Source organism: Stegodyphus dumicola, chromosome 4 (assembly GCF_044657685.1).
Source record: "Stegodyphus dumicola isolate Sdum_Otavi_A_Nest chromosome 4, ASM4465768v1".
In the NCBI taxonomy this organism is placed as follows: domain Eukaryota; kingdom Metazoa; phylum Arthropoda; class Arachnida; order Araneae; family Eresidae; genus Stegodyphus; species Stegodyphus dumicola.
The window spans coordinates 18,778,041-18,804,441 of NC_140771.1; the positions used below are offsets into that span (position 1 = coordinate 18,778,041).

Here is a 26,401-nt window from a genome sequence, read left to right on the forward strand (position 1 = left end):
AGTTTTCGCATTTTAAAAAATATTTTTAATCGAGAAGCACTAGAATATATAGATATGGTTTTGAGAATCATTGGATAATTTTAATTTCTAATGAATCATTTCAACTAATTGCTTTTTCTTTTCTCCTGTTAGTTAAAACTTATTATAATAAGAGTATTTTGTAATGTTAGGGAAACTGAAATACTTAATAAATTTTTAATTCAAGTACGATCAACTAAACTTGATCTTAATTCTTATGATTTATGAAAACTTTAAAGAGAAATTTAAATGTTTAAAGTTGTACATTTGTTACAGTGTTTTTAATTGAAATGTTAATTATAGATTTATTTTATCAGATTTATTAAATATAAAATAATACAGCAAAATTTAATTGCATATTCATAGTGCTAGAAATTGTCTCACCAGAATCACGCAGTCGAATAAACTGGATAGTGCATTGTTTCTGGACTTTCGGACTTAGCTTATTGGCTCTCATTGCATTCCTGACAAGAAGCTGGGTATCACTAAGTATCACAACTAGCTGTATTGCTCTTATTCCTTTCCTTTATTTAAGGTAAGTTATTACGGTAAATATGTTAATTACGAAGGGGTATTCATAAATAACCAGAATGATTTAAAAATAATTATATTGTACTTTGTAATAGCATGCACTGAAACCTTAGTTCACGAATTGAAATATTTCCTGTAGACCATTCATCAACCGAAATATCCTTAAACCAAAACAATTTTTCTCACGGGGATTAATGTAAAATGAATTAATTCGTCACTAGACCACAGACAACAGCTTATGTAAACTTTACAACAATACTTTGTCCACAAGTTTATAATTCAAAATCAGTGAGATTCAGCTAACATAAAACGAAAAAAATATAATTTAACACGTAATATTAAACAAGCAAAATAGATGATTTAATATAAAAGCAGATAAAATTGACGAAAACGGAACTTAATTTTACTGTACCTTTATGAAGAACAGTGGAGTGAGTCAAGAATGTATTGGGACAGAACAAATTTTCAGACATCTTTTTGAAAGAATAGTTAAATGAAACACCATATATTCCGGTCTGTTTCATCTTCACCATCATGGTTATTCTGATCTATAAATAAATAATCAGGTTTCATTCCATCTAGATTGTTAGATGTACTATATTTCAGTGGCATTTGAATTCTATTTATTTAATTTCATTCCATGTTTTTATTAGCCACTCACATATTATTTCTAGATTGTCATGACGCATTTGTCCTCCTTTTTTACCTTGCCTTCGATGTTCACTTCAAAATGACGGCTTCAAATGACTACAGAAAGGAAAATCATCAAACTGCTAATTCCGTGAATTCATTCTGGTTAGAAGTGCAGTGCTACATCAAATAATCTCCTCACTTTCTCGAAACCCTAGAATAGCATTCTTGTGCACACCAACATTAAATTCAACGCATCCAGAAAAAGAGGAAATGGAAAAACAGTAACATCATTAGTAAACAATTTGTAAAGTATCTGGGAGTAACTATGGAGACAAACCTTAGCTGAATTCCTCACTTGACCAAATGTCAGATTCAAGATATATAAAATTGTTAATAAATTAAATAGATTGTTAAATGAAAACAATTATAGAAATAAAACTCTACTTAAAGAATTGGATAAAAAAAGGAATAGAAAGAATAATTTTATATTGTGCTCTCGTGTCCTGGAACAAGAAAGAAAAGACAAGAGTTATGCTGTTACAGATTCAGTGAGTGGCCTTATTGTCTATTACTGGATGCTGCAAGACAGTATCAACAGCAAGTATACAAATCAGTTTAACCGTAAGCCACGTGCATATTGCCATAAAGGAAGATAAATATTATTGTCATCCGGCAAAAACAAAGATCTTTCTTGTAAAGAGGAAAGAAATATTCCACAGGGATGTGGTTTAGAGATTTTTACTGATGGCTCGGTGATAGACGAGACAATAGGAGCTGCCCTTGTAACTTGAACAGAAATCTAGAAATCTGAAGACAAAGGTATTAGACTGAATGAAACAAATACTTTTGAGGCTGAATATCATCCTTCAAAGAAGCTTTAAAATAGGCTATAGAAAAAGCGATTTCACAAACTGCTGTTTCAAATTTTTCTGATTCTTAGAGTGTGTTGAAAGCATTAAACTCCAGAAAATAAATATAGGGCTAGAAAGAGAACTGAAATAAGAAACAAAACTCTTGAACTTATGGAAAAATATAATTTCAGAGCAAATTGGGTAAAAACTCAGACAGGAATACTGGGAAATAAGACAGTAGATAATACTGGAAAAGACGCAACAAAGAACGGTATGTAGATATTTTCCCCATCACCTCAATGGATTACGTAAAAACGTTATTGCAGAATGAAATTATGAAAAAGTGGCAAGTTCGATGGGAAAATGAGAATACTGAGAAAAAAGTTTTTTTGGTTTTTCCTAAAGTAAAGAAGACAAGACTTTTGAGTGATAAAAGAATAAATCAAGCATTGACAGGTTATGGACAATATCCAGAATATTTGAATAGATTTCATAAAAAGAATGTAAAATGTGAATGTGGTTGGGAAGCACAATATATAGATTTTACACATTACTTGTGGGAATACGTAAAGACGATTTATATTAGTGAAGAATATTTTTTAAATATTTCAAGAGAAAAATGTGAAATATTTATTCACGAATGAGAAAGCAATATTAGGGATTATAAAAATTTAAACAATTTGATTAATCATGAATATTTTGAAATTGAGTTATAAATGTTTTTCTCGAAATTGTAACTAAATTAATTTGTGTTTTTGAGACTCTTTATGTATGTATCATAAGCGCAAGTAAATAGATACTTAAAAGATGTAAAATCTCCATTTGTGAAAATTGTCAAAGTAAATCAATTTGCTATAAAATTATTATTATTACGTTGTATGTATTCAGAATAAAGGTCGAGGTGACATTGCTGGAGAGGTCAGGGAATCTTCTCGGAGGGCAAGTTTAGGGCGATTTGGCCCAGTATTTTAATTTAGTTAGATTTCTTATTTTCTTCGTTTGTTTCTTAGTTGTATCGGCTGTTTAGAATTAAAGTTTTATACATTCCTATTTCACAAAGTGAAGCTGAGGGTATTAGTTAAGTAGTTAAGTAACCTGCAGTCTGTCTGCTAGCTACTGTTTGCAGTACAGCGATGTTGTCTGTAGTATAGTTAGACATATATAGTTAGTCTGTACTCTGGAATTCTAAAAATTCCAGAGTACACATGAATGGTACGTACAGTGGATGGACAAAAATATGGAAACACCTTGTGACATGCATGTTTGAAAAAAAAGATTGATTTTAATGAAATATGTAGGTGGCGCTGGCGTTTTTGACTACTGACGCCACCTATACAACTTCGTAAATGTGCTAAACAGTTCAGTTGTTGTCGGAGTACTGTTATGTGAGGTTGTCATTGCATTATGTCAGAGTTAACAGACTTCGAACGTGGGCAAATTGTTGGAGCACGTATGGTAGGTGCTTCCGTAAGCAAGGTAGCCGAGGTGTTTAGTGTTTCAGGAGGTACTGTATCGAAGATTTATTCCGCATATTTGAAAAGCGGAAAAACATCATCTGCTAAATCACAGCGCGGACGAAAGTGTGTCCTGAGTGATCGTGACAGACGATCATTAAGGGCAATTGTGACGAAAAATAAGAAGAACACAGCTGCAAAAGTTACTGCTGAAATGAATGTTGTGTTACCGAACCCTGTGAGTACCAAAACAATTAGAAGGGAGCTTCATAAACAGGGAATTGTTGGCGTGCTGCAATTGAGAAGCCACTCATCAGTGATGCTAATGCCCGTAATAGGAAAAGGTGGTGTTTAAGTCATAAAGCCTGGACTATAGAGCAGTGGAAGCGAGTAATATGGTCTGACGAGTCTTCTTTCACATTGTTTCCCACTTCTGGCCGAGTTTACGTCTGGAGTACGCCATCTCAAGCCTATAATACAGACTGCTTGTTGCCAAGAGTGAAACATGGCGGGGGTTCTGTTATGGTTTGGGCAGCCATATCGTGGTTCTCTGCTAGCCCCATGATAACTGTGTCAGGGCACATGACTGCCAAGACTTATGTGAACATTTTGGCCGATCAAGTTCATCCCATGGTACAAACTTTGTTCCCCGATGGTGATGGTGTCTTCCAAGAAGACAAAGCCCCTGTTCACACAGCTCACATTGTCCAAGACTGGTTTTCTGAGCACGAGGATGAGTTGTCCCATCTCCCCTGGCCAGCACAGTCACCAGACCTGAATATTATCGAACCTTTGTGGTCTACACTGGAACGGAAAGTTCGTTCTCGTTATCCACCGCCAACATCGTTATCTGAACTTGCCACCGTTTTGCAGGAAGAATGGTATAATATTCCCTTGGCAAACATACAGGAACTGTATTTATCCATTTCGAGAAGACTGCAAGCTGTTTTGGATGCCAACGGGTTTCCTACACCATATTAAACAAAGAAACATGTTTTTTAAAGGTGTTTCCATATTTTTGTCCAACCCCTGTATGTTCATAATGCATGAGTGGTATGGGCGCACTTAAAATACTGGGGAGATGGTGGTCCTCTTGAGTGTAATGATAGAAAGAAAAGAGGGAGTATTCCACTACTATCCGTCCATTTCTACCTGTACTTGCTTGTAAAACCTGTTTTCTGCACTTATATCTAGATTTAATTGTTTATTCGAATTGTTCTGTTTTCAGATTTTTTCCCGAATCGCCAAGCTGGTTAATAACAAATCAGAGATATGAAGAGGCGTTAACAATTGTGAAGGGAATTAGTGAAAAGAATGGGAAAACCAAAGATTCAGCTACTTTGAAGGCACTGATTGAGGTATCAAGTTATAATCGAGTCAATATGCTTAATTATGAATTAATTATGATTTATTCAGTATATTATATTAAATGTAAAGACGCTAGAATCTTTGTTCTGGTGTGTATTACATTTTCTCTTAAACTGTAATTTTTCAAACATAATTTTCATATATTTCTGTTTTCTATGAAAACTAAATTTATATTAGAATTTCGAAAATTATGATTTCATTGAAATAAGGCGATTCACGAAAGATTGAAAATATCCCGTAAAAATGTAGCTGATAAAAAGGGGATTAAGAGTGAAAATATTTGAGAAAACCGAATTGCGGTGCATTCTCGTCTGTACTCTTTATTTAAGTGGTATCAGAAACCCCTATATCGACAATGTTAAATTGGCCATTTTGATGTACCTTTTTCAAAATCTGGCTGTAGATACACGCTTTAAATTTTTTGTGTAATTGAAGTATACCTATCTGATTATACTGAAATGAGCTTTTGAAACATTTTGAATTTTAGAGTAATTTACGGAATATTTTGTTAGGCATAGTAAAATTAAGCACTTTCTCACTCACACACACACACACACACACCAAAAAAAAAAAAAAAATCTTAGTTTATCACAAAAATCTCATTTCGTAATATTTATTATATTTAATTTTCGTAATATTTATTATATTACGAAACCTAATAAATAAGCCATAAAAATGTTAGATACCTGTGAGCAGTAGTTCCTGAGAAAAAATACGTCGAGTATAAAAAAAATCACGTTTGGAGAAAAACGCGTTTTTACGTAAAAATTTTCATTTATCAAAGCATTCGAGGACAAATTAAAACTAGATTTTTTACAGTTCTAATATTCATAGAGATTAAAGAATGGTATTTTTAGAAAGATAAAAGTGTAGCGAATTTGAAAATGCAAATACCCGGAATCACCATTTTTTGAAGATTTTTAGGTTCCAACACCCCTTAAAAATTATAATGTATGTTTATAGATAAAGGTAATACATGTGGCATTAAGTTTCTCAATTTGGTAATTAGTTGTACTTGCTTCTAATACGTAGGTAATTTTATAATTTTTGAGGTAAGGGTAGACATTATATGCTAAAGAACAATTATTTGGTAGATGTGTGAATCTGAACTCTTTCATGCCCTCAGGTGATAATTTCTGACATCAACCGAAATTTTTTGATTGTAGAATTAATTTTGAAAAACAAAAAATGAAACTGACATCAGGATATTATCGAGTTATAATTTCCTATGATTTTAAATGGATTTAAATCAAGAAAAATGCCTTCGTCTACAAATAGCATATGGGTATCGAGTTCCATCTCGTACCACTCTATAAAGAATGTTTAAAGAATTAGTAGGGTCTAAATTCTCTCTTTGATGAAAACCACACAGAATCACCTTTGTTAACTGAAGTCTAAGAAAATATGTCTGTCATACGAAAAATGTCAATCAATGATAACTTTTATAATTATGAAATTATGTTGTTATACATACGAGGGCAATTCAGAAACTAACCTCCTTCGTGGCTTGGCGCTAGTAGTAATGGGCGAATCGCAACCATTGTTATATCAAGCAATCTGTAATTTAGTAAGCTTCCTGCTTTCCTAGTGATAGTGTCGATTTCGTCGCGTGTACTGGTTATAATGCCACAAAATAAATATACGATGGTATTGAAAAATCCCGTCAAATACAATGTAAGAGGAATAATAAGAATTCTTTGGTCAAAAAAAACTGTCAGGGCAGACATTCATCGTAAATTGTGTGTCATATAGATCCCAAACATTATGAGTAAACGTGTAGTGCGTCAGTGGGTGAGAGGTTTCATAAAACGAAGAACAAACATTCATGATGAATCAATGAGGACATCTGTAGGGAGTGAGGTTCTCGTTAAACAAGCTGATGTCAAAGTTGATCAGATCCGTCGATTCACAATTTTGAAATTTCCACAATAATTTGAGCATTTATCGGGCTGTTTTGTACTAGGTAGTCACCGGAAAATTAAGCTACCGGAAGTTCTGTGCTCGATGGTCATAGAAAATTCTCACGGAAATCCACAAAAATCAACGGAATGCTCACTGCCTTAGACTTTCTTTTCCAGTACCACATGGAAAGGGAGGAGATTTTGTACAAAAGAGTGCCTAGGATGAAACTCGAGTAGTGTATGTGAATGCTGGTACAAAACAACAGTCAATGGAATGGGGATCATACCAATTCTCCATTCCGGCTGAGGAAAGCACATCGAACTTCGTTAGCGAGAAATGTTATTTAACCTTGCATGTCGAATTCATAGAACGTGGTATCACATTCAATTCTGAAGTGCACTGTATCACTTTTAATAAACTGAAAAGAACCATCCACAACAAAATTTGCGACTTGCTGACAGATGGAGTTGTGGCCCAGTACGATAGCGTTCGCCCTGACAGTGCTCAGAGAAAGATCTTTTGCTCCTATTCAAATGGAACGTGTTTCAACATCATTCTATAAACCGTACATGACTCCTTCCGATTATTTTCTGCAATGAGGAAATGACTTGAGGCATAAACTTCACTGATGATGAGGAAGTTCAAGTCGCTGTTACAAGTTAATTGAAATCGTAGGCGGTTGTCTTTATGCAGAAGAGATGGTAGGTTAGTAAAAAGCTATGACAAAATTATTTAGTGATGGGACACCGAATTATTTCTAAAAATTGTAACTGGTTTTGAAATGTATATGGCTTGTTTGACAGTCTAACATGTCAAGAAAGTACAGTATGGATTTTGAAGATGAACCATAATCACCATTAAGAAAACGGGAAGAACAACGAAAAAAAAATATGAAAGCTCTCACATTTTATATTACGCCCTTTACTTATTAAATATCATGTTCTTCGTTATTAAATCATAAAATTCAATTGAACAGCAATACCACAAAATAATTGAAAGAGAATTTCCGATACTTTAAATATCTTTAGCATTTTCTTTACAATAGAATTATAATTTCGATAAATTTCTTTAGAATTTCCGATACACAGTATAATTTCAAGATAATTTTTTTCCCGTACAGTTTTGCCATTATTCATTTAAAACTGGTTGAGTTTGTTAATCAGAAATTCATTAAAGTGTTACAAAATATGAAATCGATAATTACGCAACTTCCAAATTAGTGCTTCCGGATGCCCATATTTGGTAGAGGATTACGTTATTCAAAATTTGATGACTCTTGGGAATTGTTGTTTTATCACATTGCGAGAAACATACGTATCTTTATGCAGATTCTTCATTATTAAATTTCCGTAAATATAATGCAGGTCTCTAATATTTGGTGGAAACAATTTGAAAATTGAACCGACATTTATAATGAACCGATGCAAAATGCCAAAACGAAATGAATAGCCCTTCTGGGTGGCAAATTGCCCCAATGGGCGAAACATTAATGTAGGCCGTTATCTTCAGAAGTTCGGGATTGACAGAAAGCCATTAAGTCAAAGAGACAGAAGACAATTACAGCTAACTGCTTCATCATTAATTGTTTTCCAAAAATTCTTTAAGGAGTGAAAATTATGGGAATCCAGTTTTACCCTGCTATTGCATCTACTCATTCAATGAGAATGACAGCTAGATTTTAGGAGCAAACACATATTAAATCGATAAAACATCCACCTTGTTCCCCTGATTTTGCTAGATGTGATTTTTTGCTATTTTTCAATCTAAAAAAAAAATTTACTCAGATGTTGTTTTTATTCCAAAGATGAGATTCTTAAAATTGTATTTATCAGTTTCTAGAAATGGATGACTTTAAACATTTTACCTAATAATTTAAATATTCGTCAGATTTGGTAAGTTTAACTTGTGTCAATTAGCTGTGTCTCAGAAATTTCAGTAACCCTCATGCATCGTTAAGAAGAAAACATGCATAAAAAGTACAAATGAAGGTACCGGTAGTTAAATGGTTTATACAACAGGTTCCGGGTTCTAATGTCAATACAAATAGCTTTGAGGTGCTTTCTTCACATAGTAGCGAAAAACATGTACACTGCGGAGGAAGAAAAAAAAAAAAGTCAGAAAAAGCACGTGCATATGCCATTAATCGTACGTACACTGCGGGAAAAAGGGGGGGGGCAGTTTTATATTTCTTGTTCTACTGGGTCAATTGACGAAATTTAAATTGCGTTTTTCATCTCTCGAAAGCGCGACTTAGGATATATATATTTAGATTTATATATAGCACTGTTCTAACATAGATATTTTGACACAAAATCGGACTTTTTCGGAAATGACTTACCAATTTTTTCCCTATTTCGATTCTAAGACTCAAATTATAATGAGATATTAAATTTTGTACAATTTGGTGCGAAATTTACGGAGGCATTCAAAAATTTATCTTGGCACAATTTTTTTTAGTTTTCGCCCAGAATAATTCACTTGGCGTACTTCTTAATATGTGGTAACCAATTTTCCTTTCCCTTCCATTATGCCGGACCGCAAAAAAAGGTACCTTGTTGCTACCTTTTTACATTGTGCATGAGAGTAAAAAAAGTCACATCGTTTTTATCAAAGCGTCTAAACAACATATGATATTTATCGCTTTCAACAAATATTCCAAATTTTAAAACGTATATATAAATTTACGTATATCATTGGAAATTTTGCATAAAAAAGCTGTAATTTTTTGCAGGTATGCTTAGAAATGCGTTTACTTTAAGATGATGGTAAAAATCTTATAGATTATAATCCAAAAATGTTTTTGAAAAATTTATAAAAAAAATATTTAAAAATACAAATTTTAAAAATAAATCTTAAAATATGGGTGAATTTTATTTGGAATGAACCTAAATTTCGAAATGTGAAATAAAGAATCAAATCAGTTTAATAAAAAAAGATAGATTAATAAATATATACCAAACTCAATTAACATTGAGGAACTAAAATTTTGAGAGCTAATTTTTTAAGAACTACTCGTGCGATTTTTACAAAACTTGGTAGTTTGGCATAGTTTGAAACGTAGACTCGAAATATGGAAAAACAATTGGCATGTCATTTCAGAAACACTCCGATTTTGTGTCAAAATACATATATCAGAGCAATTATTATATTATGGCATATAAATCTAATACGTATCCTAAGTCGCGCTTTCGAGACATGAAAAACGCAAGTTGAAATTCGTCAATCGGCCGGGTAGAACGGGAGGTATAGAACTGCCCGCCATTTTTTTTTTTTTTTTTTTTTTTCCCCCCCACAGTGTAAAATTACTTCCAAAGGGGCATTTTTTTAACGTTTTGTGTGTTACCTTTATTTGTTAAATATCATGTTCTTTGCAACTAAACCATAAAATTCAGTTAAATAGCAATGTCTCAAAATAATTTTAAAATGAGTATATCTTCAGAATTTCCGATACACAGTTCCGCGCGCTGGAGATAAAAAGGTCTTGTTTTCCCGTAGAGTGTTGCTAATGCTCGCTTTTAAATCGTTGAATTTGTTACTCAAAAATTCGTTAAAGTCTTAAAAAATATGAAATCGATAATAAAACAAATTCCAAATTTCAAATTTAGTCTTCCACATGCCCACATTTGTATTAGGATTACGTCATTCAAAATTCGATGGCTCTATGTACCGTTGTTTAATCACAATGCGAGAAATATATATACATTTATGCAGATTTATCATTATTTAATTTCATCAAATATAATGCAGAACTCTAAAATTTGATGGCAACAGTTTGAAAAGTGAAACGGACATTTATAGTGATTCAACGCAAAATCGCAAAACGAAAACAATAGTCCTTCAGAGACAAAGCCCGTTTGGACTAAAAGATAGTTCTATATCTCCTGTTCTACTGGGCCAATTGACGAAATTCAAATTGCGTGTTTCATGTCTCGAAAGCGCGACTTAGGATATATATTAGATTTATATATGGCATCATTCTAACATAGGTATTTTGACACAAAATTGGACTTTTTCGGAAATGACATGTCTATATTTTTTCTGATTTCGATTCTACGACTTAAATTATGCTTATATGCTAAATTTTGTAAAATTTGGCGCGAAATTTACGGAGAAATTCAAAGATTTATCTTGGCGTATTTTTTTTTTTTCCAGTTTTCGCCAAGTATAATTTATTCAGCGAACTTCTTAATTTATAGCAACCTATTTTCCTTTTCTTTTTTTCATAACGGACGAGCGGAAAAAATGTCATCGTACATTCTTTCAAATAATTTTAACAAAGTGCATATTATCGTTTGGCGTTATTATCCTTAAAAAAAGTTGCCAAATTTCAATATGTAAATTCATGTGTATTTTAGAAACTTTGAACAAAAAATTCTAATTTTTTTGCAGGTGTGCCTAGAAAAGCGTCTACTTTAAGATGATGTTAAAAATTTTGTAGTTTAAAATGCAAAAGTTTTTTCGAAAAATTGCTAAAAAATATTTAAAAGTACAAATTTTAAAAATAAATCATAAAAAATGGGCGAATTATATTTGGATTAAAAATAAATTTCGAATTCTAGAAGTAGCCTTCAATTAAGATTAATAACCAAAAGATATTAATAACTATATATTAAATTCAATTAAGATTGAGGAGCTAAAATTTTGAGAGCTAAGTTTTTAAAAACTACTAGTGCGATTCAGAAGTCAAACAACAAAAATCAGCGTTATACCTACATTTTTGTTGTTTGACTTCTGAATTAGTATTTATTCAGCGTGTTATTGTGTCTTAATTACTAGTGCGATTTTTAGAAAACTTGGCGGTTTGACATAATTTGATTCGTAGAATCGAAATATGGGGAAAAAAGGTCCCATGTCATTTCAGAAAAAGTGCGATTTTGTGTCAAAATACCTATATTAGAACAATGCTACGTATAAATCTAATACATATCCTAAGTTGTGCTTTCGAGACATGAAAAACGCAATTTGAATTTCGTCAATCGGGCCAGTAGAAGGGGAGATATAAAACTGTTCCCCCTTTTTTACGGTGTGCACATTAGTGCATTTATTATGATTAGTGCATTATTAAATACTATTTTATTCTACGGTGTAAAACATTTGATGCATGATTACAATGCGCGTTCAGAATTTAGAAATATTTACAGTCTAAATTTTTTAACTTCATTATTGTAAGGTTTTAATTTAACTGTGTAAATACAGCCATTAATACTAATATTGCATAGTAACTCACTTTTAATTTAAAATTTTAACCGTAGTTTTATTACGTTTTATTTACATTATAAGAAATAGCATTTAAAAAACGTATGCAAAAATCCAAACATTTCGATAAAAAGCAAAATTTATGGGAAATTATTGTAGCAAGTTAGGATTCCTTGCGAAACGCCTATCGGACATACTGACGTTCAATCCCTCCCATCCCCCATTGTCACAGGCGCATGAAAGAAACTTCATTTTCTCAATGTCGGGAATAGAGAGATAAAAAAAAGTATTTAAATTCCGTGCCTAATTTCACATATTAGAATACTCTTTTTAAAAATACATCTGCATTTATTAAGAAGATATGAATGACAATGGGAAAAAATACCGTAATTTCCGGAAGAAACGCCGCGGCGTTTACGTGTTTAAAACTTAAATTTTCAGCGGGTGCGGCGTTTCTACCCATGCGGCGTTTAGGTGCACTAAAAATAAAATATTTCCTATGATGGTCATTGTACATAGTTTGGATGGCCTTGTCATTGTGCATAGACTGGTGCTGTTCCCACACAAAAGACCACTCAGTTGCTTTTTGCGAACGTTATTTTGTTTACGTTCTTTCCTTTGAACGGACCTACATGCCTTATTCACCCTAAACGAGATCTCAGAACAATAACATTATTCCATCTTTCAAATCAACATTCTCATCAGTTTGAATAATCTCTCTCCTCTGCCATTGGATGAATCTTCCAGGACCCATCCTCTTTCAGTACCTCCTATATACGAAGCCAAGCCTCTAGGGTTGCTTGAACGGTCTGACGTCATCTAAGTCGTCATTCCTACCATCTTCCTCGTGGCAAAGAATGAAAGAATATATTTCGGTGTCGTAGCGTAGTGAACTGATTGTTGTTTGAAAGTGTAGTGTGCTCTAATAGAACATTTTTCATTTAAATTACTTTATTTATTTTTTATTATGCCACATAAATGCTGTGTTGCAACATGCAAGGGAAATTATAAGAATGGCCCGAAGGGGGCTGTATTTAGTTTTCCTACGGAAGAACAACTGAGAAAACAATGGATTTGGAACTGCAAACGAAAAGATGGATTCAAGCCTACGAAACATTCAAAGGTAAGCATGCATTTCATTTTTAAATTAGAAAATTCCTGAAAGATTAATGTCATTGAAAGAAACATGACTTGAAAATGCGAAAACAAAAAATTCTCAATGCAAGGGAAATAATTTACTAAAGTTCCATTGCATTCAACCATAGAAAATAAAACGAAGTTTTAATTACTTTCTATACAAGCATAGTTATATATTTATTTGCTAGGCAGAAATTTCTCTTATCCCATTATGAATGAGTATTATTAATGAATTCTTTCAGTAATTTATATTTTCGGCGTCGGGATCTTTATAACACGCACATTGATTTGGGATTGATTAATCTTTCAGGAATTTATGTTATACAGAGCTTATACTGAATTTTAAAGTGATTATAAAATGGACCCTTTTCTCAATAACTAGTCAATAGAAAATCCACCAACCTTATAAAGTTCATATTATAACTTTAAGTAGATAAATATAAAATGCTTCAAGTCGTAATTTTAAAGCCGTTAATTTAAAGTTGTTTTAGATATAAGTATTTAACTGTTTGGGTATACTATTTCTTTTGATTTAGATAAGTCTCGTTACACCTATTTTATTTTTATTTTTTTTTTTTTCTTTTTAAAACTGAATGTATGCAATGCCCCTTTATTATATGCTAGGAGCATTTGAGAATGCATTTTGCTCGTAACTCATGTGAACAGGAAATTAATGCTAATTATGCAATGTTCTAAACTTTATTAATTCTAAAATCCTTAAAAAAATTATGAAATATATGTAAAAGAAAACAATCGTATAAATGGACTAGTTTTGACAGTAATTATTTTAATTTCTGGAATAAGTTACAAGGTGTTTAAATTAAACTGTCTTGTTCAAATAATATTGCCTAAGATTGTAAGCTTACTAGTTTTCATTACATGTTAGCATAAATCCTAATTAGCCTATTAAATTGTTTCATGCACACACACATCTATAAAAGTACGAGTTTCTTATGCCAATAACACCTACCTTGTTACAGTGGTTCACTTGCTACTGGCAGTAAGTTCTTGTGGGCTTGAAATTTACATTAATTTCTTATCTAAAAACACTTATATAAGGGGTTTTGTTTATTTATACTTGTTGCAGTGGAATATGAAAATGTTTCATTGTATTAATAAGTTATATAACTTTTAAAATTTTTGAAAAAAGTTAAGAAAATTATATGGAAAATAAGCAATCTAGTGAGCCTTCCACAGTAATATAATGTCAAACACGATTGATGAATGTGAATATTTCACTCCAAAATTACATAAGAATAGCCTAAAATATTTAATTACTGCAAATAAACTGTTAAATATACAAATTCTTGTTTTTTTCTTTGTGTATCATATTTTAGCACTTATACATGTTTTCAATAATTCAAGAAAAATGAATTTTTTTAATGACTAATGATGTTTTATGCTCTTAAATATAAACATTCATAGGCACACAAGTAAATTTGTACTTCTGGTTGTGAACATATCATTTGTAAAAATGTTTAGAAAAAGAGCCAGTAACTTTATATTTGAATGGTACGAATGAATGTGGTTAATCTTATTCTTATCCATCAACTGATGGTTAATCTTATTCTTTTTTATAACTGTATTATCACCATTTTGAATGTAATTCCATAACCAAGTGTTGTTTTCAAATAACTGAAGAAAGAAATATTTAGGATGTAGCAATTATATATACATGAGCAATTGTATGTTACCTGAGGATGTATCAATTAAATATTACTTATGTTATATGCATTTGACATATGACAACAAACATGTGCTAATTATTTGCACTTTTCAAAACTTTATGACAGCATCCATGGCTCTTTTTAGCCCAAAAGAGTTAATAGTTTTGTTTTAAGATTTTGCATTATTCACTCTAAATGGCTGCATCACTTTTTTGCGTTGTGCACTTTAAATGGCTATATCTCTTCAAATTGTTACCATCCAAACATTATCGCCCTGTATTATTTTTAAAGAAATTAAATGATGAACGTTTTCCACAACGGTAACCCTTCCCTTAAGCAGATAGCTCTTGAGTGCTTTGCCATGATTAAATAAAAATACAATAAAACCCTTATTAGACTGTGCATGTATTTAAAGGATGGCGAATGCTTACGATTTTATAATTGTTTAACCTTTTGATACATGTTTGTTTATTTGTTCTTTTTCATATTAAAAGGTGTGTGAACTTCACTTCAAGCAAGAGGATGTTCTGAGGCAAACTGAATTCTTTGATGAGAAAACTGGAAAGAAGATCATTATACCATTGTCATATCCTCGTTTAAAGAATGGTGCAATTCCAAGTCTGTTTCCTGATGGTCCGAGTCATCTTAGTTCCAGTGTTTCATCAAGGGAATCACTAGAGCATAAAAGACTCAAAAGAGAACAAGATGCACTCGAAAAAGCCTTAGCCTGTAGCTTAGCTGAAAAGGAAGAGTATGAACGAAAACAAATGTTTTATAATTTAGATGAACTAAAAATTTGTTTTAATACTGTGAATTTACCAGATAACTGGATAGTTATACACAGGCCTATACATACTATGATTCTTAATATTTCTAATGACAATCATCCAAGAATTCTAAAATCATTATTGATTGATTGTAATTTGAATATATCTGTAGCAATTAGAAATATACCTATTAAATCACTGAAGCAATATGTAATCCCATCAAAAATTAACAACCTTAAAGATCTTTTAAGTATTTTAGAGAAATTAGACCTATTTGCCTCAAATGATTCATCTGAAGACAGTATTCAAAATTATTTACAAATTGTAAATGAATTAATGACAATTTTAAAAGAGAAAATTCCACATAAAAACAATGAAATAAATTTTCTCGTTGAGCAACTATCAAACTTGAATTCAGAAAAACAACAATATAGGTATTCTGCAGACTTTCTAATATTTTCCACTTTACTTCACACAATTTCACCACATGCATATAATTTTATTCGAAATTCAGAAAATATTATTATGCCTCATCCACGGACCATTCAGAAAATTTTTTCAGATTTTAATATATATCCAATAAATGAACAATACAACCAAAAGTTCCTAAGCTACATAAAATTTAAATTTCAAGAACTATCAGAAAAAGATCTGCTTGTTATTTTAATGATTGATGAAATTCATCTAAATCAAGCATTTGATTATAAAGATGGTAATTTGTGTGGAATAGCATATAATTGCAAAAATGCTGCATCTAGTGCATATGTTTTCATGATTCGCAGCCTATTTATCTGTTTATAAGGATGTTGTACATATTTTGCCGGTGAAAACACTTAGTGCGGATAATTTGTATATTTATATTAAAAAAATTGTTGTGGGATTAGAAAATATTGGGTTTAAAATTATTGCTATTGTCACTGACAATAATTCGATTAATAAAAAGGCTATGTCTCTGTTTTCCGAACCACCTAAAGTTAGTATTGTTTATCAAAACCCTGTTGACAAATCTAGGCCAATGTTTTTTTATTATTGATACAGTGCATATTTTAAAATGCATTAGAAATAACTGGATAAATCAAAAAAATAATAATCAGAGTATGTTTTTCCCAAGTTTTGATGATGCTTCACATATTGAAACTGCATCTTTTTCTTGTATTAAAAAATTACATGAATCTGAAACTGGTAAGTTATCAAAGTATGCTTATGGTCTGACAATAAAAGCTCTATATCCAACTAACTTAGAAAAACAAAGTGTAAAGCTTGCATTGCAGATTTTTAATGATAATGTTGTTGAAGCATTATTTTCTTTTGGGCAGCAGAAAGAAATAATAAATTTCCAAGAAACTGGAAACTTTATTAAAATAATAAACACATGGTGGTCAATTGTAAATGTGAAATCTATTTTTAAAGGGGTTCATAAAAATAATGTATTTGAAACACCTTTCACTGTGGCAGAAAATGATGAAAAATATGTTTTTATGAATAACTTTTTGAATTGGCTAGATAGTTGGAAAAATTTGAATTTAACCTCTGGTTGCCTAACCAAAGAAACTCACTTTGCAGTATACCATACAACGTATGCTTTAATTGAGATATCAAGGTATTGTATAAATGAGTTGGGTTTTAAATACCTTTTACTTGGAAAAATACAAACATATATGTTAGAGGCTAGATTTGGTAAGTACAGGCAACTGGCTGGAGCTCACCATAATATTTCTATCAGACAGGTTTATGAAATAGAGGGTAAATTAAGACTTCAGAGTACATTACCAACCCTAATAAATTCTTCAAAATTTGGAAATATTCCTCTTCATGTATCTGATTTTAAAGACACTGAAGAACAAACTTTTGATGACACTGATGTATAAACATTCATAGATGAAATAACAGTTGAAGATAGTGATATACACGACATAAAATTGGATGTACCTATTTTGACTTATATAGCTGGATACTGCTGTTATAGTATGCTAAAAAAGTTAAAATGTGATGTATGTAAATCCAATATTACTATTGATAAGGAGTTAGCTTTAGAAAACGATGAAAATATTCATTCATGGATTAAGGTTTTTGATAGAGGTCTTATGTATCCTCATCCTGATATTTTACATGCTGTTATATACAATTTTATTGTTGTTAAGAAACTTATTTCAGATGAATATGAGCAAAAATTTTTATTTTCGGCAAATCCACGAGTTACAGTGTGTAAAATTACTCTAAATTTACTTCATGAAAATTTTTTTTTAGAGTTGAATGACTGTCCTAAACTTCATGACCCTCAAATTATTTTGAAAAACATCATACAAGCATCAACGAATATTTTTCTAAATAATTACTGCAAAAAGTTGAATGATAATCTTTTAAGTAACAATTTAAATAAGCAACGGAAATTGAAAACATTAAAAAAATAATTTATGCATACAGCAGAAATGACATATACTATGTTTATAAGTTAGTAAACTTTATAAAATAAGATAGTGACACTAATCTATTGTTTCTTATTATCTTCAGACTTAATTTGTAATTCATTTTATCTAAATGAATATTTTTTGCAGAATGTAGATAGTATGTTAAATAAAAAAATAGTGCTTTTTCTATTTGTGTTGTGAAATCTTTACCAACTCTTTCAAAATGCATGCACACACACACAAAAAAGCATTTGTAATAGTTAACTAATTATGACAGTAAAGTGCTAAAGTTGTTAAGTCTCTTATATAATATCATTTTGTGCAAAATAGGTGTATTTATTGTAAACTAGAGAAATATTGATTTTTGAAGATAAAATACTTTGCCAATTAATATTACTATTGTTTAGATATTGAAATCAGTATCTTGCAATTTTTTAATATTATTTTAATTGAAGCAGACATGTTTATTACATTAATTTTACACTGTAAGAAGAAAATAAATACAATTTGTTTTTACCTACAATTCCATATGAGTCATTTTTATAGATATTCATGCATTTTTATGGAGGAAATTCACTGTATTCTTATACAATATTTTCATTGTAATACATGCTAAATTCTGTCAAAACTAAAATTAAATACTTTGGAATTAAAATTTCTAATGATGTGGTTGTACATATACAGGGGAAAACTTATCAAAAATAAATTGAGTAAAAAAATATTTTTAATCCTTCCCAGCTGTAAGGCTTCATGCAGTTATACTAAACTATTTTGATATTAAAAAGACTTAACTGTAATAAAAAATAAGTAGCATCAAGTTACATAAATAAATAGTCATCCCACCCTTTTTCCCACTGTAGTATGCAATGCCATTTCCTATTACTTCCAGTTATAAATTTACTGGTACAAAAAATTCAGGCCAAAAAAAATAAATAAATAAAATCCTTTTTATATGTTTTGCATCCTAATTGTGTTGCTTTCCTTTAATAAAAATCTGAATTATTTTGAAAATTTTAAATCTTACTTTACATCTTAACAATCAGGCTATATTTATTTTCATTTCTAATAGGAAAATACATAAAACTTGTTATTCTTTCAATTCTAAGAATTGAGGACATTTGATCTATTTAGATGTTTTAAAAGTTCCTACTGATTACCCTGATAAAAATTCCAGTAAATACATATATAAACTTCATATTTATCATTTGCTAAAAAATTCTCAAATAAGTTACAATGAAATGCTTTCAGGAACAAAAATTTACAAGTTACAAAAAAAAATTATATGCACATAATTAGACAAAAGGGGTGTTACAAACATTTAACAATAAGAATGAAACATAAGAATTTTGAATTCCTAGCAAGTGTCAAGTTTGTTGAATTTTTACAATTTTTCTATTTTTTATTATTGGGGAAGATGCAGTTATGTATTCTCAAATAATGATCTAATTTAAAATGCCTAAATATATGAAATGTTTTGCTACCGTATTTTAAAACTACCAATGAATAAATATTGATAGGTGCTAAAAAATAGTATTTTTCAAATCATTCTCCAGGTTTCTCATCTGTTAAGAAATTCAGTCCCACACTGAAGTGAAAAAAAAGCGGAAAATGACTAAACAATTATGTGTAAATTTGTATTTATGAGAAACAGAAAATGCCGTTAAAAATTGATTAAAATTAATTTAAGGATTTTTAGTGTTAATCAATTGTAAACTTGCTTAATTATGCGTTATCCTCTTTGTTAAGGAAGAAAATATTTAATAAAATATATATTCTTCAGAAAGCAAACCAGCATCAGCCAGATATTCAGTATATATTTATTACTACTAATCTGAAGTATGTTGAATTAATTTCTTTACTATACTGTTATTATTTTAAGCATAAAAATATATAAGGAAAGTAAGGTTAGGTATTTGAAATTAGAAAATGCGGTCGATGAAATCAAATCGGAATATATATATTTGCACACACACACACACACACATATATATATATTTAAAACCAAACGATATAGTAAGCCTTATGCAAGGAAATAAAAACTACTTTTCATTTTCTCTCCTCTTAAAGGAATAACAGCGATAAGTGGTTTCATGTGGCAACCATGCTTTCTGTACATAAGGACGACTTTAGTGACGTAGTGTGCGGCGTGCCGTGGCTTCGTTTATAGGAGGTACTGCCTCTTTCCACCCCTGCCTTTTCTGCAATTTTTTTCAAAGGCGGACACGACTCCACCTGCCTCGCAATAACGAACTCTGACGTATTTCCCCTTCAGCATGAATGGATTTTTCTTGGCATTCTGCCAAATACAGATCCCATCAGTTAGAGTACAAGTACTTGTTGGATAGATTTTAATTAGGGAGCGGAAAATTTTTGAAAATGTCTCTAAACGGCACAGAAGCTATACATTTCTTACCTTTAATTTATTTTTGAGTTATGGTTTCATTTCATGCATTTTTCTTAACTGGTATGTCATATATCAGGACTTAGGTTGAGTTTTTGCATTTATACGGCCCACGACGATGTCACGCGCAATTTAATCTTTTGCGGCGTTTACGCTGATGCGGCGTTTCTGTGTAATTTTAATTTTTTTCCCGCCATTTTTCTCGAGTGCGGCGTTTACGCTGATGCGGCCTTTCTTCCGGAAAGTACGGTAAGTAAAATTCCAAATAATTTTCTGTATTAAATTATGAAAGAATCTTCTCTTCCTTTTTAATCTATAATTAGAATTTCTTAATATTTATATTTTCTTAAAGTTAGATAATCAATTTCTTTTTAATTTTCTGCTAGAAACTGGGTGAAAGGTGCAGGACGAAGCAGGAAGTAGACATAAAACACTCTACTTTGTATATCCTGATGTATTCTGAGCTGAGGAAAATATTTATCACACTCAGCATCATGTGGTAAGAAAATTTATAATTTCTCTTATTTGATAACTACTCCAAGTAACTTAAAATATGTAATATGAAACTTCAGATGACTGAAATTTAGAATGCATAAGTGAAGAGTGATTAGTAGTTCATCAGTGAAAAGGAAAGTTCTTGAATTTTCTTTTCACGTTATAAATCCCTAATGTGGTTTCTCGTTGGTAACCGAGCAAAACTAGGCAATATTCCACTTCATTAAATCCTCACTCAAATTCATCACATCTCCACGGGTTTTATCTTTGAATCCAAGCAGTGAAAATTTATACCCTTAAAAATTCAGTATTTTGGCTCACAATAAAGTTTAAAGAAAAGAACTCAATCGACAAATAAGATAGAAAATTTTTGTTTAGTTGTTAACTTGATGGACTTCAGAGACAATAACTGAAGACACGTGACACATTATTCCTTTATTGGTACAATATAATGAGGGACAACTTTACACGCCCTGTGACACGCATCTTAGCTACTTTCTGAACATTAACAAAAATTTATAATAGTTAAAGTGTTTCAGTACCAATATCGACCAGAATTCGCAACAACGTTTTTCTTATTCAACATTTTCCATGCTTTAATTAAGAAGTGAAAATTTGCATTCTTTCCGTTGCCGAATCGGTGACAAAGAATATATTGATGTGCGCATACAACATGGTTTGAATGCACAATCATTATTATGGTTGCAGATTTCTGCATAAAATAAATATAACGTGAAAGCAAATGTGTTCAGTTCTTTACTAGCTTGATGTGCTACCAATCATCATCTATTGATTGAACGGTCAAAAATATAATCATTCGACTTTGGCTAATCGTATTGAATTTGTTTTTTTTTATTGCTACTTAAATGTAATAATGTACACGTAATTTCAGGGCAACAGTGTATCTAGCATACTATGGTCTTCAATTGAACATATATAACTTAATGGGAAACGAATTCGTTAACTTTTCCATTCTCTCACTGGCAGAAATACCTGGATGTATTATATGTTGGTACATGCTAGAACGCTTTGGAAGAAGGTTTACTTTAGCTACTAACTTCATTTTCATAGGACTGGCATGCCTTTTGCCTTTAGCAGGTAGGTGAATTAAAGTATTAATCACTATATCGGTTAATAAATTTTAGAATTAGTAACAGAGATTGAGGAACTTTTTCCATATTTGCATGACTTTATATTACGAAATATTGTTTAGAGATTCTCTAATGCGGTCGATATCAATGTATAATATAAAAATTTTATCATAGCAAATTAGGCACCAAAAGGTAATGAACGAATCGCAACGAAACTTGGCATGAAGCTAATATTCGCAAATGATTAGAAGTACAGCTAGTTTGCGCACTGCGTATTGCCGCCAGATGGCGTTGAAAGTTTTGCCCCCCCCCGCGCGCATAAAACAAATGCGCAAATGCATGTTGTTGTAGTTACTCTGCTGCAGAGGGACACCTTTTTCTTTTCACCTGGATGACTTTACATAGCATTGCAATAAAATATGATCAGCTATGAGAGTTAAACAGGGGAAATATAGACGAGATGGGCAGCCAAGGATCAGCTTGCTAAGCAGCCAGTCACTTAAACTAGTCTTTCTACACTGTGAAGAGGTATCGATATCAATGGAAGAGAGATCGGTCGCAGGCAAGCCGGCCTGCTCAAGGCGCCTTTGGTGGGCATTACATATTGCACTGTCTCTCATGTGTGCTGCAATGGCCTTAGTATGAAATCCACTGTCCATCCATCCACTGTAACTTTAGTATGAAAAAGCTAATCGCTCGACGAGGCTGGGTGGTAGACGAATGTGGTAGACTAAATCGACTTCAGAGACAAATCGACATTCACAGCAGCAGTTATAATAACCGCGTACGTGTTTGGAGACTCAATCATAAACTCCCCAATCATCCCTTTGCTTTATAGCGTCACCCCGCTCTCTTAATTAGTGTGATGGAATAAGGAGCCTTCGCATACGATATCCGTTCACATCTAATATTAATCCAGACACCCTGACAGTCCTTGCCACACTAACAAGGGTGTTACAGCAGTGCTTCAGTCACATTACACCTAGAACCTCCTCCTCCGCAATTATGCTTTTAGTATTAAACACGTCACAAAATCGTATGTATCTAATTTTCAGAGGCAACTTTAAGTCACTCGTTAGAAGATTTGTGTAGCTATTTCGTAACTGTTAGGCTCATAGTCAAGGACGAAGAAAAAAGACTTAACTAACAGATAGAATTGCTAATTACTATGTCGGGCATAAGAAGGAAGGTTTTTTGTCATTGTAACAAGTGTGTAGTCAGAACGTTTAGTTTTCTTAGCGCTATGTAACTTATTTACTATCGCTATTTTTGTGTACTTCTAATTTTTAATGTTGTTGAGTAGAGGCACTATAATTTTGGCATTTTCAATTGTTATGGAGTGATTATCAAGAATTTCTTATGTACACGAAGTATTTGAATTATTCACAGTGTATTTGAAATGGTCATCAAGTAATCGAAAAGTTCATCATTTATGTTTATCACTTTTTTCATATTTTCATCTCTATACTCATTGGGCAACTGCGGTTTTCACCCAGTATTTGAAATAGTCAACTTGCACTCAGTAACTTACCATATACATCATATTTTATATATTTATATATATATATATGCATTTGTGTTTGATACATTCACCATTTAATTGCAATCATGCTGTGCTTGGTATGTCCATCAGTTATTTCAAATCTTCGCTACGTACTTGATATGGTCTTCGTGTAATGATTTAAGGGTTTAATCAACTTTCGGCAACAATGGCTAGGTCTAGGCGCTTGAGGATGCCCTTGATTTCTCCCAAGTTTTACAGGGATTCGACCATGGCCACGCGTATAATTGCAGAGTTTGAATGTTGTCTCTCGTGTCTCCCTTGAGTGTTCTTTCAAGATCGATGGCATAAAGAGGTTATATCTGCGTGTTTAATTGTGGAAACCTAGTACCTCGCATGCTTCTTCCTGCCCTGTTACTAATTTCAGGCTATATATAAGATATTATAATGCTAAAAGATTGTCTTCAATTCTCTGTTGTCAATACCACGGTCGCAATGCTGGACATTGTCCTGAAGGAAAGCCACTGTTTCTCTACTTTACATCTCTAGCTATAGAATTAATTGATTTTGTAGTATTTATCGCAAATATATTTAGAAAGTTTTAAAGATATACATGCATATTCAAAAATAAACCTTATCTTATTTTCCGTGATTAACAGGTGCCACCGTTATTAACAGTGGCAGTCTTGATATGATTCAATCAGTTTTCTTACGTTCTCTTTGAAGATATTCAGCCAAAGAATGCAGATTTATCAACATCAGTTGCTTTTTTATAATCAGACTCTTTAAATTTAAACAAAAAGAAAGTTTTCATAAATATTCCTGAGCAACAGTATCATTCCATAAATTTTCTTAATCTTGCTGTTTCGAGGTTTTCCAACGTGAAGCATATAGTGATGCTCTTACCATCACATAATTTAAAATTTTATACACGCAGAATTCCATAATATTTCTCTTGAGGCTTATTTTCCTTGCATATATTAAACATAAGATTCTTTCGCTTCTCCTATTACTTTTCCATCCCTTTCAAAGATAAATTTTGATGGAACTCATTTAACATCTTCATCATATTTGTAACGCACAAAGATGAATCTAGATTGTCTGATGTACTCAAATATTAATTATGTTATTTCAGTAAGTAACAATAACAATAATTTATATAAATGGTATTACTAAAAATCTCATTTTATTTTTCAGAATATCCATACATCGATGTGGCGAGTTCTATTTTAGGCAAAATGTTTGCATCAGGAATTTATGCAACCGCTTATCAGTACAGCTCTGAACTATTTCCTACAGTTATCAGATCTTCTGGTATGGGTATGAGTAACACCGTAGGCCTATTAGCCACCCTATATGCTCCATATATTGTATATCTGGTAAGTCTTAAATTTGCGTGCTACGAAAAATATCTTAGCTGAATGTTCAAACTAATGTCCTCACTCACAGAGTTATTAACTTGTTGGCTAATTAACATCCTTAACAACACATTAAATGTCAATAGAATGCAGCATGGGCACATAATTTTATTTTTATTGTCCACTGGACATTTGATGCTTCTCAGCCTGGATAGTTTAGTCAACAGACTTAGTAAACTACATTTTTAGGGAAGCAACCACTTCTTCGCATACACTTATAACTTATTTGTAAGCAGAACTATGGTAGGTACGCGTAATGTTATTATATCGTTGAGCATGCTCATGAATAACTGCTACTAAGCTTTCAAGCAATTGCTTTTGCCTTTCTGTGCGCCGTCTGAACCTGTGACAGGATCCTTCCTGTTTTCCTTCAGTTTCTTAACAAACAGACCAGAGTACATAGCTGTTGTTTGTGGAAAAATATGAAGAAGCACATCACTTTGTGGTAACAACTTGACGTTGTTCAAACGGAATCATACATTGGTTTGGTTCTCACGGGCATGTTAAATATAAAAATGGCATCTTGCTTTATACCCTTTCCCTACCCCCTGGGATGTATACACTGACGTGGTATTTTACTATGGCAGTAGCATTCTGGGGAAATAATAATTACGAGCATGGCGGCTCCAGAACCCGAGGGAAAATCGTTTATAAGTTCGGACCGACGGGGACAGGCAAAGACCTACAACCGAGAACACTAGTCACTCGACTGGTCCGAGTGTTACAGGTAATATCCTCCGGTAACGGGCAGTCCACGTAGAACCGGTGGGGCCATTACTGATGACCAGTCAGACTGCCCGGTTAATAACGGCGTCCATCATGGAGGTAGGACGTTATTCTTACCTCCACCGGGGTGGTTTTTGAGACTCGGGTTTGCCGAGTGCCCGTTGCCCAGTGATTAAAAGAGAGTTCTTATAAAAAAAAAGATTAGATTTGTCACTAGATTGAAGCCCCTGCTTCATAGCGAGCTGAGTTTGTTTTACTATCTCTTAACTCTTTCGCATCGAGAGAGGGCAAAATCTCAATTCCCCAAACATCGAAAACGCCCATATCTAAGAATTTCTCCTGGAATGCTTTTCCTTCTCCCATGACAAGTTGAATACTACAGCGCTAACAATAGCCTTACTTAAGTAAAGCGAGAACTTCTTTCTTCGACGCTTTGACACTGTGTGAAGTTCCCCCTTGGGACGGGATTGCAACTTCGGGCATCAAAAGCTAAACACTGACAGTAAACAAATTAAAAGAAGGAACAAAGGAAACAAGGAAGCTACTTTTAGTAGCTTCAAAAGAATGATTGACATGTGATTTAACAACACCTGAAAGCAATGAGTAATGCAGTAACGTAATGGGGCCCCAGAATGCCCCAGAATTTTCCACTGGGTAGGAAATTATTCAGGCGTTTCGGGCGTTCAGCCGATGTCTGAATGTTTGGGCGTTTGGGACGACTTCGATGCGAAAGAGTTAAGAGAAACGTGTTTGGTAATGTCCGCCCCTCTCGCCTAATGCGGAGGATGATCACTGGTTGTCGCCCTAGCTGCATTCCGTTCGCAGGAAGGGACGCAA

At 32.3% G+C, this 26,401-nt stretch overlaps 2 protein-coding genes across 4 annotated transcripts in view; both read left to right on the top strand.

Moving 5' to 3' along the window:
- The window catches only part of LOC118185463 (carcinine transporter-like), a 61,875-nt gene that overhangs the window by 27,434 nt on the left and 8,040 nt on the right, over nt 1-26,401 (top strand). Inside the window, exons 5-9 of one of the 3 annotated variants that reach the window (XM_085814605.1) lie at nt 406-553; nt 4,716-4,845; nt 20,720-20,832; nt 21,721-21,926; nt 24,618-24,799. In XM_085814605.1, the coding sequence (XP_085670731.1) occupies nt 406-553; nt 4,716-4,845; nt 20,720-20,832; nt 21,721-21,926; nt 24,618-24,799 (779 nt within the window). Of the gene's footprint in view, nt 1-384; nt 554-4,715; nt 4,846-20,719; nt 20,833-21,720; nt 21,927-24,617; nt 24,800-26,401 lie in introns of all 3 variants that reach the window. The other 2 variants (XM_085814604.1, XM_035355317.2) reach the window with 2 other exon arrangements.
- LOC146997482 (uncharacterized) lies at nt 12,370-18,175 on the top strand. Its single transcript, XM_085814606.1, has 2 exons — nt 12,370-13,076; nt 15,252-18,175. The coding sequence occupies exons 1-2, from the start codon at nt 12,921-12,923 to the stop codon at nt 16,323-16,325; spliced, it is 1,230 nt and encodes a 409-aa protein (XP_085670732.1). The 5' UTR covers nt 12,370-12,920; the 3' UTR covers nt 16,326-18,175.